The sequence below is a fragment of the Carettochelys insculpta genome, chromosome 8, assembly GCF_033958435.1.
Source record: "Carettochelys insculpta isolate YL-2023 chromosome 8, ASM3395843v1, whole genome shotgun sequence".
In the NCBI taxonomy this organism is placed as follows: domain Eukaryota; kingdom Metazoa; phylum Chordata; order Testudines; family Carettochelyidae; genus Carettochelys; species Carettochelys insculpta.
In genome coordinates this window covers 32,902,341-32,915,058 of record NC_134144.1, presented here as the reverse complement: position 1 = coordinate 32,915,058, position 12,718 = coordinate 32,902,341, and the positions used below count along the sequence as shown (strand labels likewise).

The window sequence follows — 12,718 nt, the reverse complement described above, 5'->3', positions numbered from 1 at the left end:
TGTCTCCAAGATCAACTCCTTCACCTGCTGACTGTTTTCCTCTTCCTCCTCTTCCTCATCCACCATATCCTCCTTATTGTTGCCAGAGGATTTGTGAGGAGTATCTCCAGAGGTACCAAGAGAATCTTTTGGGGCAGTGGATGGATCACTCCCTAGAATCCCATGCAGTTGCTCACAAAAAATAGAAAGATGACCCAGTCCATTTGCTGTTTCTGTCTTTTGGTACACCTGCCTGAGCTCCTTTATTTTGGACACTGCACTGCTGGGCGACCCTGATGTATACTTTTCGCTCCACAGCCTGTGAGATCTTTGCATATATGATTGCATTTCTATGGCGGGTCGTAGCTTCAATAGGACAGATTCATCCCCCAATACAACAGTGAGGTCCTGGATCTCATGCATGCTCTATGATGGGTCTCATCTGCAACCCTGAGAATTCATGATCAGGTGCAACACTGAGGTGGGCTTCTGAGGTCTGCCGTCTGCTCCACTCACCACACTGGCCACAAAGGAACTTCATTTCAAATTCCCAGGTTGCTTCCTGCACATCTGGAGAGCAGCAGAGCTGAAAATGGATGGCCAGAGTAGACACACTGGGGCACATCAGGAGGCCAATAACTCTAATTTAATAATGCTTCATCTACACAACCATAAGGTCGACCTTACAAATTCAAATTTGGCTTTACTCCTTGTGAAAAGTCGACAAAAATACAAATGTTGACCTTAGGACCCCTTAAAACCAACATAACATGCTTTGTTGTAAAGACTAATTTGTTATAAAATCAACCTAAGTTGCCTAAACTCAAATTAATCTCCTAGTGTAGACCAAGCCTAAGTAACTTGGAGAATACAACTTACAAGGACCAGATCATGAAAGGAGTCTAGTGACTTTGGATGACAGCTCTTTCCAAAGACAAATCATCGGAACTTGAGTGTACATTCGACAGCACAGAGTAGGAGGATGCAGTGTAATCGTGGCATAAGTGAACAAAGATCCTACTTATCACATTGTAAACCAGAGTGGAAGGGTTCCCAACACTGCACCACTATGATGAAAGAAAGAATTCTTTTAACTGAAAATCCAGTCTACTAAGATTAAGATTGATCCAGGTGAAGCAAAGGCCTTGGGAATGCCAGTTTCAGACCTACCTGGAAGTGTTATTTGAAGAGGTATATAAAAAGTGGGTTAACTCAAAAAGGCAGAGGCTGACAGGACAGACAAAAAACAAATTATGAAGAGAGATTCTGAAAGAGAGTAAATGAAAGGAAGGTGCTCGAAAACACTGCCAGGAGAAAGAAGTAAAAGAAGAAAATGCCAAGGTAATAAACGAAGAAATACATTATAATCTCTCATGGAAAAGCAAAATTAGAACAAAGCCAGAAAGGGAACTAGTAGGAAAAGTTACCTTCTTTCAGCTCAAGCAAACAAAGTTAATTGACAATGTTATCACAACAAAATACAATTGTATTTTTAAATTGCTGGATGTGGTTTTAGTGACAAACCAGTACAGACATTTTTCACTTGACTATAGGCTAAGTCCTCATGCCAGTGAGTTTCAGGTAAATGTCTCAATCCCTGATTAAATAAGATCAGTTTGTAGATCAAACAGTCTCAAGACCACTGGTTTGATGGGACGTCCAGTAAAACTAAAGGATTTTCACATCCAAGAATTGCAGTTATTTTCAGTGATGGATAAACCCTCAAATTGTGAACAGTGAACACATTCCAAAAATAAGGCTTCCTTTTTGTCCCACCCTATATTTTTCAGTCAACTTCAAGTTGGCAGAATGTTTCGCAGGATATAATTGACAGATTTATTTGAAAAAAAATTACTCACTATTTTCTTCTTTTGGGATTTTAGCTCTTCCAATGCATCATCTAAAAAAAAAAGATTTGTGTTAATTTGTACAATGTGATAAATACATTCCAGCACAGATTAGATACACATTTTTCTCACTTGTAAAATCCAAATATTTTCGTTCACTGGCCCCAAGTAATCCCAGTACCTCAGCAAATCCTCCTCATTCCAAATTTATTTTCATGTAAGAGTTTTAAATAAGCCACCTAAACTTCGAAAGTGCCAATAGATTTAAATATAAAACCTTTTTAAAAGCACCAATTATACAATTAGTATCAGCACAAGTCCTGTTTGATCTATATTAAAATGGGTGCAACAGCCATGTTTGCTTAAATATGCTCATTTAGTTGACTTGACAGAAAATATTTTAAAGTATCTATTAGTCCTAGATCCACATACATAATACACATTCTACAGTGCTGCTGAACCTGTGTGGGATATTAGAGAGGCAAGGTGGGTGTGGTAATATCTTTTCTTGGACCAACTTCTGTTGATGAGAGAAGCAAACTTTCAAGCTCGTCCAGAGCTCTTCTTCAGGTCTGGAAAACGTGCTCAGAGTGTCACAGATACATAGGAGGAGGAAAGCATTGTTTTTAGAAGAATGAGTCGGCACATATTTCAAGGCATCATTCAAGATGAAGTGACCCATTAACAACTCCCCAGTCGTGGGGTATAGAGGTTAGTGGATTGCACATTGTTGCAATACGCCCCAGCTTTTAGCAAAGTTATGGATTAAAGCTCACAGGCTCATCTTTTGAAGGTATTGTAGACTGAGAAGTCAGAGATGGAGTGACCACTCTGAGAAAAGTGAGAAAGTCCAGGAAAATCACCTTAAACTTACAACTGCATTCACCAAACAAGGATATTACATCAGAAAAAACAGATTACATCATAAAACAGGGCACCCAGATATCCCAAGAGAACTAAAACCCTTTTTGACCACACATCCCTACTTGTCACTTATCATGCCTCACTGGAACCTACAAAAAGCATCATTAAACAATTACAATCCATCCCAGTAAGGACTATGCTGTGATAAGTCCCCTCTTCTGACCATCAAACAACCTCAATCTCTCCACACTAATCATCAGAAGCCAGTGCCCTGCAGACCAGAACCCATCACTTCACAGAACCAAAACTTGTCAAAACAATGGACAAATCCTGCAGACATCTCTCCACTACTACAAAGATCAACACTGCCCACAACACAACTTTCCAGATCCTTGAGTCCAACACATACCTAGACAGAACACTGTGTACTTCAAAAACAACAAGAAGTCCTGTTTTTGAAGATACAGACTAACAGAGATACCTCTCCGATAATTGTGTACTTCATCCAGTGTACTAAATGTGTAACTGTTATATGGGTGAAACCAGGGAATAACTACAATCTGGAATGAATTGTCATGAAAAATATGAAAAAAACATCACATCACCTGTGAGTAAACACTTTTCACAAAACAATTGCTCTATATCTGGTTTCTTAATCCAAGGTTCTTCAAAAGATAAACCTTGGAGCTTAAATTCACAGCTTTTCTAGATACTGAACACTGTGCATAAAATAGACAAACAGATTTATGGCTTATTATAAAACTCTATAGCCCACTAAACCATCAGCTGAATCCTAAGAGCTGCTACAGGCTGGAGACCAACTGGGTACGCAACAGTTGTGCAGAAAAGGACTAGTGGATGACAAGCTGGAAACTCAGAATGCTCTTGTAGCCAAAAGGCTAACAGCATATTGGAGTACATTTAGCACTGTCAGCAGATTGAGGGAAATGACCATTCCCCTTTATTCAGCACTGGCGAGACCACCTCTAGAGTACTATGTCAAATTCTGGGACTCCATTACAGAAAGGAAGCAGACACACTGGAAAAAATCCAATGGAGGGCAACTAAAATGACTTAGGAAGAAAGCCTGAAAGATTTGAGCTTATTTATTCTACAGAAGAGTGAGGAGGGTGTTAATAGCAACTTTCAACTACCTGAAGGAGACACAAAAGAGAGTGGAGAGAGGCTGTTCTCAGTGGTCAAAGATGACAGAACAAGGAGCAATGGTCTCAAGTTGCCATGGGGAAGGTCTGGGTTGGATACTAGGAAAAAATATTTCACTAGGAGGGTGCTGAAGCACTGAAATGGGTTACCTAGAGAGGCGGTGGAATCTCCATCCACAGAGATGTTTAAATCCTGGGTAGACAAAGCCCTGGCTGCGATGATTTAGTTGGGGCTGGTCATGCTTTCAGCAAGTGGTTTGACTCAATGACCTCATGAGATCTCTTACCAGCCTATGATTCTATCATCAACTCTCCAAAACTGGAGCAGTATTATTGGGCAATTTATCTTTGAATGGTCCCCTGAAACGTGTGTTAACTGCCTATGCTAACCAATCTAATCCACTTCAAATTGAGCTTCATTCTGAACATATATCCCAGACCTGAAGAAGAGCTTTGCATGAGCTTGAAAGTTTGCCTCGCACACCATTTGGTCGAATAAAAGATACTACTTCATCTAAACTGTCTCTCTAAAATACTTTACACAAGTCTCATGCAGTCCACTTGCAAGTACTAGATAATTTGCAACCTCAACAATCACGGCAGAGGTAGAATGCATTGCACCCCACAGATGGAGTATCCAGAAGTAAGTGACTGGGGTGCAGGAGGAAGAAGGGTGGCTAGCAAGATCCAGGTGTGATCAAGGGCAGTAAGGTGCAGTTCCCAGAGGCAGAGGGTTCTGAGGCTTAATCCAACAGAGTATGGGTGTGGTCCTCAAGAGGGGGTATTCACACCCAAGGAGGGGTTACTCCTGGAGTCCACTGGAATTGGTCCCAGACAGCGGAGGGGTCTACAGCTTGACCAGCAGGAGGGCTGTGACCCACAAGGAGGCTGGCCCATTGAAGGGGCACTTCTGGGAAATCATGGGGCACTGTGAGCATCAGCCTGTGAGTTTGCAACCCCTGGAAACATCAAGGACATGGTCTATAACCATCTCCTTAAAAAGGACATAGTCGAGCTATGCAAAGCGAGAAGGGTGTCCAATGGCAAATCCACTCAAACCTAGCTCATTGCCCAGCTGGAAGAGAACTATTGCTCCATGAAGCTGAGGCCATCCTGATGCGGAACAATCAGGACAGCCCCCCGAGGGCATTTCAAGCACTCACAAAGCTGAGGATCAGAAAGGATCTGGGGGCAACCAGCCAAACCCAAGAGTTACAAGACTCCACTCAACCAGCATCAGATCATAACTTCTTAGCACCTCCTCTGTAGAGCTGTGATGTCTGGAAATTGAACTGCAGCTAAAAGACCTGGAAGACTAACATAAAGACCAGCAAGACCGAGAAAGACAAAAGCAGCATGAACGGGCAATGAAAGAATTGAGAGGTAAAGAAACTCCAGTGAGTCAAGACAGGGTCAGAGGACCCTTAACTACATGGAGCTTTGACATGAATGTACTTGTCCCAGTTGGGGGACGGGCAGAGGAGGGAACAGACACTTTCTGCTTCACGCCTTTGAAAAAGTCTGCAATCTGAATCAATACTGACCCTGCAAACAGGCTTTGGCATCTCATCTCATCTTTACTGGATCACAAGGCCAGAGGGTCGTTCAGCCAGATGGATCAATAGGATCTATATATATCAGCCAGGTAGACTTTCCAAATTGCAACAAAACCCCAGTTTTGTCAGAGAAGATATGACTAACCAAAAAATCATCTCATCGCCATAGAGCAGAAGGACAGTGTTACTGTCAGTAGACACGACACTAACTTTTTATCTCCAAAAGAAAAAATAAAAAAGTAAGTCAAATGTATGTGAGATTTTTCCTGATATCCATTACTAAAAGTTCAGCACCTACAGAAAACTCACTGTAATGAGCCAGTGTCTGCAATATAAAGGAACAAACTCCCTTTATACTACCTGCTCTCTGCTACCTCTTTTACAAGTGAACAATGCATTCTAACAATCAGAAATATGTACAGGTATTTACAGATATATTTCCCTCCCTTAGTCTTATTTAGCAGTTCAGTTCAGATTGTGGGTTCAAAACTTATTTTGTCAGCACCAGTTTTGCACAAAGATAGTACAAAATAGAGAAAAGGTTTAAATAAAGAAAAAACTAATCAAATTAAATAACCATTAATTAGGCTATAACAAATTCATAGAAGTCTGGAAAAATTCTGCATTATTTCTAAATTGTGTTCAAAATTTAAAACATTTTACATTAGTGTTTGCTATCAGCATTTCATTTCTTGCTGGCAGGTTTCTTTGATCAAAGAGATTTTAATTGTTAATTTATAATATGCACCACAAATGTATTTATTTGGGCATATGTACATAATTTAAAACATTTTATACAAAGAAGGGGCAGCTTTCACTAGGGATGTTAAAAAGCAAATAATCTGGTAACCAAGTAACTGCCAAAGTTTCTGTTAGTTACTCAGTTAACTGCCCCTATTCTGCATGTAAAAGGCTCGGCCAGCATGTAGCTGGCTCAGCATCTGTCGTGCTGTGGCAATCGGGCTCTTCCCTGCTTCCTCACTGCTCTGCCCCATGTGTGACCAGCAGCCTGCATGCTTAATCAGCCTTTTAAATGCAGAGCATCAGCGGTGGAAACTGCCTGATGCTGGCACAAGCAGTTTGACAATCTTGAATGGTTAACTAGCTTATGTTAATGACTACAACTAAATACCTGCACATACATGGGAAACATAACATTTGTTTAAAAGGAACAATATACGCTAGCGAGATTTCATCAGAGGAAGGTTTTGCTGAGATGGCAGCTGTAAAGAGGGTACCAACCTGCTGAAGGACTATAAAGGATGCCTCAGGTCATGATTCTTTTTATCTCACATCTGCTCACACTTTGACAAGTAAAGTCCAAGTTACAAGACTTCAGGTCTCCAGTTTTACTCTGGATTCACCCTGGAATTCTCATGGAAAGAGGTGAACAAACTTTGCACCTGAACTACCTCTTAGGCTATAACCTTTTTCATTTGTTTCAGAAAGACTTCTACAAATTGGCTGTCTCACCATCTCTGCTATGAAACTACTTTAAGGACTTTACACACATTTATTCATCTCTTAAGTATATACAACTCTCCTTTTTAATTTTAGTATTAAGTCCTAGATTTAGTTAATAAGAATTGGCTGTAAGCATGTATTTCGATAAGACCTGAAAGATTCATTGACCTGGTAGAAAATGTGTCCAGTATGTTCTGGGATGTGTAGAACAAACTATGGTTAAAGCAGTTTTCAGTAATCTCACATTATATTAGACTCGGCTGTCTGGATGGGAGCAGGCAGCTAGGCAGACTGGCAGTCACAGAGCAGCTTCAAGTTGTACTTAAGTCACGTTCAAGAGAGTTACATGCAACCTGAAGCCACGTATTTTGAGGGTTTACTGTACTGAATTTGATTAGCAAATCACTAGAGGGAGGCAACCTCCCCAACAGCCCACATTGTTGAAGACAACAACTCAAACCGCATGCAGAAGCAAGATGATGCCAGTGTAACCAAGCAATTGACAAATGGTTAATACTACAGGACAGACAAGCAGCTGCATTCTGCACCAAGTGCAACTTCCTAGTGGTCTTCAGCTGTGACCCTAACAGACACCACTGTATTTTAAAAACATGGCCAATTCATTTTTATTGTACAGATCACTGTAAAAAATCAGAAGTGGAAAAAAAAATAATCCACAAGTTAACCTCATAGAGCACGTCCCAGTGACCTCCCTGTGGTAGAAGAATCAGGTAATAATGCAAAATTAGATAACTGGGTTTGTGACGATCACAGGAACTACAAGGAAAATTTCTGAAAGCCACTATTAGGAAAGTTTTGTATATTTTAGTGCTCAGCTAAAGTCAGCAGTTGATTCCTTCTTGTATTTAATACCACAGTGTCAGTATTTTGGAAATAGTGTTATTTTCTTTTAAAAAATCTTAAAGGCTAAGCTGGGTCCAGAGCAGAGAAAGCACATGATATGTCTAACAAGAAAGATCAAGAAGTTATGGGAGGCCATTCTTTCATCTTGCCTTCCAGAGACCCTAGAAACAGAAGTCTTAAACATATTCCCAGATATGTGACTCCTGAAGGAAGACATTGATGACCTACCAGAAAACACTATCCTAGCCACCATGGATGTAGAGGCTCTCTATACCAACATCCCACACAAAGATGGGATAAATGCTGTTCGGAACAGTATCCCTGATGATGCTACGGCACATCTGATGGCTGAGCTCTGTAACTTTATCCTCACACACAACTATTTCAGATTTGGCGACGATATATACCTTCAAATCAGCGGCACAGCTATGGGTACCCGCATGGCCCCTCAATATGCCAATATTTTCATGGCTGACCTGGAACAGCGCTTCCTTAGCTCTCGTCCACTAACACCCCGTCTCTACTTACGCTACATTGATGACATCTTCATCATCTGGACCCATGGGAAGGAGACTCTGGAGGAATTCCACCAGGACTCCAACAACTTTCACCCCAACATCAACCTCAGCCTGGAACAGTCCACACAGGAGATCCACTTCCTGGACACCACGGTGCTAATACACAATGGCCACATCAATACCACCCTGTACTGTAAACCTACCAACCGCTACGCCTACCTTCATGCCTCCAGCTTCCATCCCAGACACACCACACGATCTATTGTCTACAGCCAAGCACTAAGATATAACCGCATTTGCTCCAACCCCTCCGACAGAGACAAACACCTACAGGATCTCTACCAAGCATTCTTGAAACTGCAATACCCACCTGAGGAAGTGAAAAAACAGATCAACAGAGCCAGACGTGTGCCACGAAGCCTCTTACTACAGGACAAGCCCAAGAGAGAAACCAACAGAACACCACTAGCCATCACCTACAGTCCTCAGCTAAAACCTCTACAGCGCATCATCAGGGATTTACAACCCATCCTGGACAATGATCCTCCACTTTCACAGGCCTTGGGAAGCAGACCAGTCCTTGCCCACAGACAACCTGCCAACCTGAAGCAAATCCTAACCAGCAACTATACACCGCACCACAGTCACTCTAACTCAGGGACCCATCCATGCAACAAACTTCGTTGCCAGCTCTGCCCACATATCTACACCAGCAACACCATTACAGGACCAAACCAGATCAGCCACACCATCGTGGGTTCATTCAGCTGCACATCTACCAACATAATTTATGCCATCATGTGCCAGCAATGCCCCTCTGCTATATACATCGGACAAACTAGACAGTCTCTACGTAAAAGAATAAAACGCACACAAATCAGACATCAGAAATGGCAATATACAAAAACCCATAGGAGAGCACTGCAATCTTCCAGGCCACACAGTAGCAGACTTAAAAGTAGCTATCCTACAGCAAAGAAATTTCAGGACCAGACTACAAAGAGAAATTTCTGAGCTACAATTCATCTGCAAATTCGACGCCCTCAGCTCAGGCTTAAACAAAGACTGAGAATGGCTGGCTAAATACAAAAGCAGCTTCCCCTCCCTTGGTGTTCACACCTCCAGATCAACTGCTGCTAGTAAGCCTCACCCTTGCTGACTGAGCTAACCTTGTTATCCCCACCCTTGCTCTGGCTTATTTATACCTGGCCCTGCAGATTTCCAAGACCAGCATCTGATGAAGTGAGTCTGTGCTCACGAAAGCTCGTGCTCAAAACTCTTCTGTTAGTCTTTAAGGTGCCACAGGACCCTTCATTGCTGAAGGAAGCGTTATCTGCATTCTTCTGCTTCATATTTCAGTGTTAGTCAGTGAAACCCCTCTACCACATCACCTGATGATCCAACCTCTCAATATATTTTCATCTCCCCTACTGTAGCCAAGGTAATACTGAGCCACCCTACTCTCCTCCATGTTCTCCTTTTGGCAAATACGGAGAAAGCCCAGAAATTACCATAGGAGTCTGATGAAATGAGGCCAAGCTTTATCAAGCTCAATTCAACACTCTCACTATCTGTCCATCCCTTTCAACCACATTTAGAATATAAAGCAGTATTTAAAGCATTCACCTTCCCCAGAAAACAGAAATCTCTCCCACTACACCTTGTGAAGAGAGTGAAAGGCGAGATGAAAAAATAGCCTCCCATAATAGCCCTTGTCTGAACAAAAAACAAAAACCCCCCACCACACTGTCACTGCAACTAAGTTTAGCAGGTGTACTCGGAAGTAAGAAAGTATGGAGGAAGAGAAGTATGATCTAGTTTGTTTAGTTTTTGGCCAAAATTGTTCAGTTTAAGAATACATTTTAATTTTCTTTGCCTGTTCAAAATGTCACTGCTTACAGGTAATCCAAACTCGATTAAAAAAAATGTGACATTAAAAAATCTAGGGCCACATTTTGTTTACAGAGAGAGCTTAATCCTTCCCATTTTCTGGCATGGTGCAGATTTAATTCATTTTGGCATGGTCCAAGCGGCTTAAAAATTCAACACCACACAGATTTAACAAAGAGTATTAAGTGGAGTTAAACATATCTGTAAGTTTAAAATACAGAAGCAAACTATACAGATAGGCTACGTCTACACTAACATTCCTCTTTCAAAAGACAAATGCAAATGAGGAAATCAAAAATACAAATGAGGTGTAGATTTACATATCTGGCACCTTATTTGCATATTCATCTTTTGAAAGAACTTTCAAAAGAAGAAAAGCAGTCTAGACGCGGCTCTTTCGAAAGTAATCCCCATCTTTGAAAGAATTTTTTTTTTTTTTTTTAAGGAAGAAGGTTTCTTTCAAAGATAGGGGTTCCTTTTGAAAGAGCTGTATCAACACTGCTTTTCTTCTTTCAAAAGAAGCTCTTTCAAAAGAATATGCAAATAAGGCACCAGATATGTAAATCTGCACCTCATTTTCAATTTCCTTCATTTGTATGCCTCTTTTGAAAGAGGAATGCTAGTGTAGACACAGCCATAGTATAGAACATGAGACAAAAAAAGTACTGGATATTAGCACCCAATACAATGATACAATTTCATCTCTAAAGAAAAATCATCCCGGAGCACACTGAAAAAAAGGTATATTTTTATCTAAAATACTTAAGCAACGTTGAATCACAAGACTGTCAAAAGTTACATTGCAGAACTTGGTAAATTACAAGGTGTTTAAAATTAAGTTCAGTTCCTGAATCGCCTTTGAATCGTAAGAGAGAGGGCCAAATCTGAATTCTCTTAACATATTTTGACTACATCTGTAGGTGTGTAGTACCAATCTCAGCTTTAAATAAAAGACATCTCAATTCTAAATGCTACTGACAGACCCACTTCCAATAACTGCCTGTTTTTAATTTTGCCTTAGAATTTATCTTTTTACAATAATTTTGGCCATCCCTTTTGAACACTAACCCTTGCGGTCTAGCTGTACTTTAAAAAAAGGTCAGGAATTCCCATTGCTGTGGATAGGCAGTTCTCAAAAGGATAACATGTTAATATTACATCAAGAAAATGATGCTTGACTGTCTAACTCACTATTTAAAAAGCAGCAGTGTCTTCAATAGGGTACTATTATAGCTATACTAAAGGTATCATTCAAAATTTCAAGTGTCTTCAAAAGAAGGTCATTAGAGCTTTCTAATTTCTTATTTCTCTGAACATGATGACATTAAGACAGTAAAAATATTGCCAGAATACTTGTAGTAACTCTTTTGCAACCTGTATTTAATTGACGTGCTTATATTCCAGTCACGGACTTTATGAATGTCTCACATAGGCCGTGTCTACACGAGCCCCAAACTTCGAAATGGCCACGCAAATGGCCATTTCAAAGTTTACTAATGAAGCGCTGAAATGCATATTCAGCACTTCATTAGCATGCGGGCAGCCGCGGCACTTCGAAATTGACGCGCCTCGCCGCCGCGCAGCTCGTCCCCACGGGGCTCCTTATAATAAGGGGACTTCGAAGTAGGTGGGGTCCTTTCGAAAAGGAGCCCTGTGGGGACAAGCCGCGCGGCGGCGAGGCGCATCAATTTCGAAGTGCCGTGGCCGCCCGCATGCTAATGAAGCGCTGAATATGCATTTCAGCGCTTCATTAGTAAACTTCGAAATTGCCATTTGCGTGGCCTTTTCGAAGTTTGGGGCTCGTGTAGACACGGCCACAGAATCACAAAATTAAGGCCAGAAAGGACCCCTAGACCCTCTTTCCTCCTGTGTGACAGATTACCTTCATCACCCAGCATCCACACAACTAGCCAAGCCCTGGAAAGGAGACCAAAGTAAGGAAACACACAGGGGACTGGACTATTGTATGCCACAGCCAGAGAATAGGAAGGATCAAGGTGCACTAGTGCTGAAGGTCCCTGCATCCATCTATTATACCTCACAACACCCCAGTATGGAGGCAGTTACCATTTTGTAACTGGAAGAACAGAGATTAAAGGTATGTATACACTTGGAAATAAAATCGAATATGTTGACATCAACTCTGTAACACTAGATTTCACAAAGTTGAAACTGAGTGTCCACACCTGCTCACGAAGTCACCATCGGCTGCATCTACACTCTGAGATAAAAATCAAATTTAAAGGAGTTCGCTCAACATTTAAACATCACTGTGTTCACTGTAAATGTCATTAGCTTGATTTAGTCTGCCCTAATATCAATAACAAACTGTTGATATTAACGGATGGGTATAGCATCAATTTCAAGTTTAAAATGTCGAATAAAGGCTAGTGTGGAAGCGCCATGCTTTTCATTCGAATTTATTAGCCCCCAAAAGTGTCCCATATGTACCCCAAAAAGCTACATGCTGCACCTGGCTCCCAGATCCCCACTACTAGTGGGAGCCAAGAAAATGACCAGGAGTGCTGAGCTGTCAGTTTCCCAGTCCTGCAGCTTAGGGAAGCCAAGAAATT

The 12,718-nt window shown here is 41.3% G+C and overlaps 1 protein-coding gene across 7 annotated transcripts in view; it reads right to left on the bottom strand.

The window, feature by feature from the left end:
- LNPK (lunapark, ER junction formation factor) overlaps positions 1–12,718 on the bottom strand; it is a 146,329-nt gene that overhangs the window by 61,366 nt on the left and 72,245 nt on the right. For all 7 annotated transcript variants that reach the window (XM_075001540.1, XM_075001543.1, XM_075001539.1 and 4 more), the window contains one exon: positions 1,839–1,879. In XM_075001540.1, the coding sequence (XP_074857641.1) occupies positions 1,839–1,879 (41 nt within the window). The remainder of the gene's footprint in view (positions 1–1,838; positions 1,880–12,718) is intronic.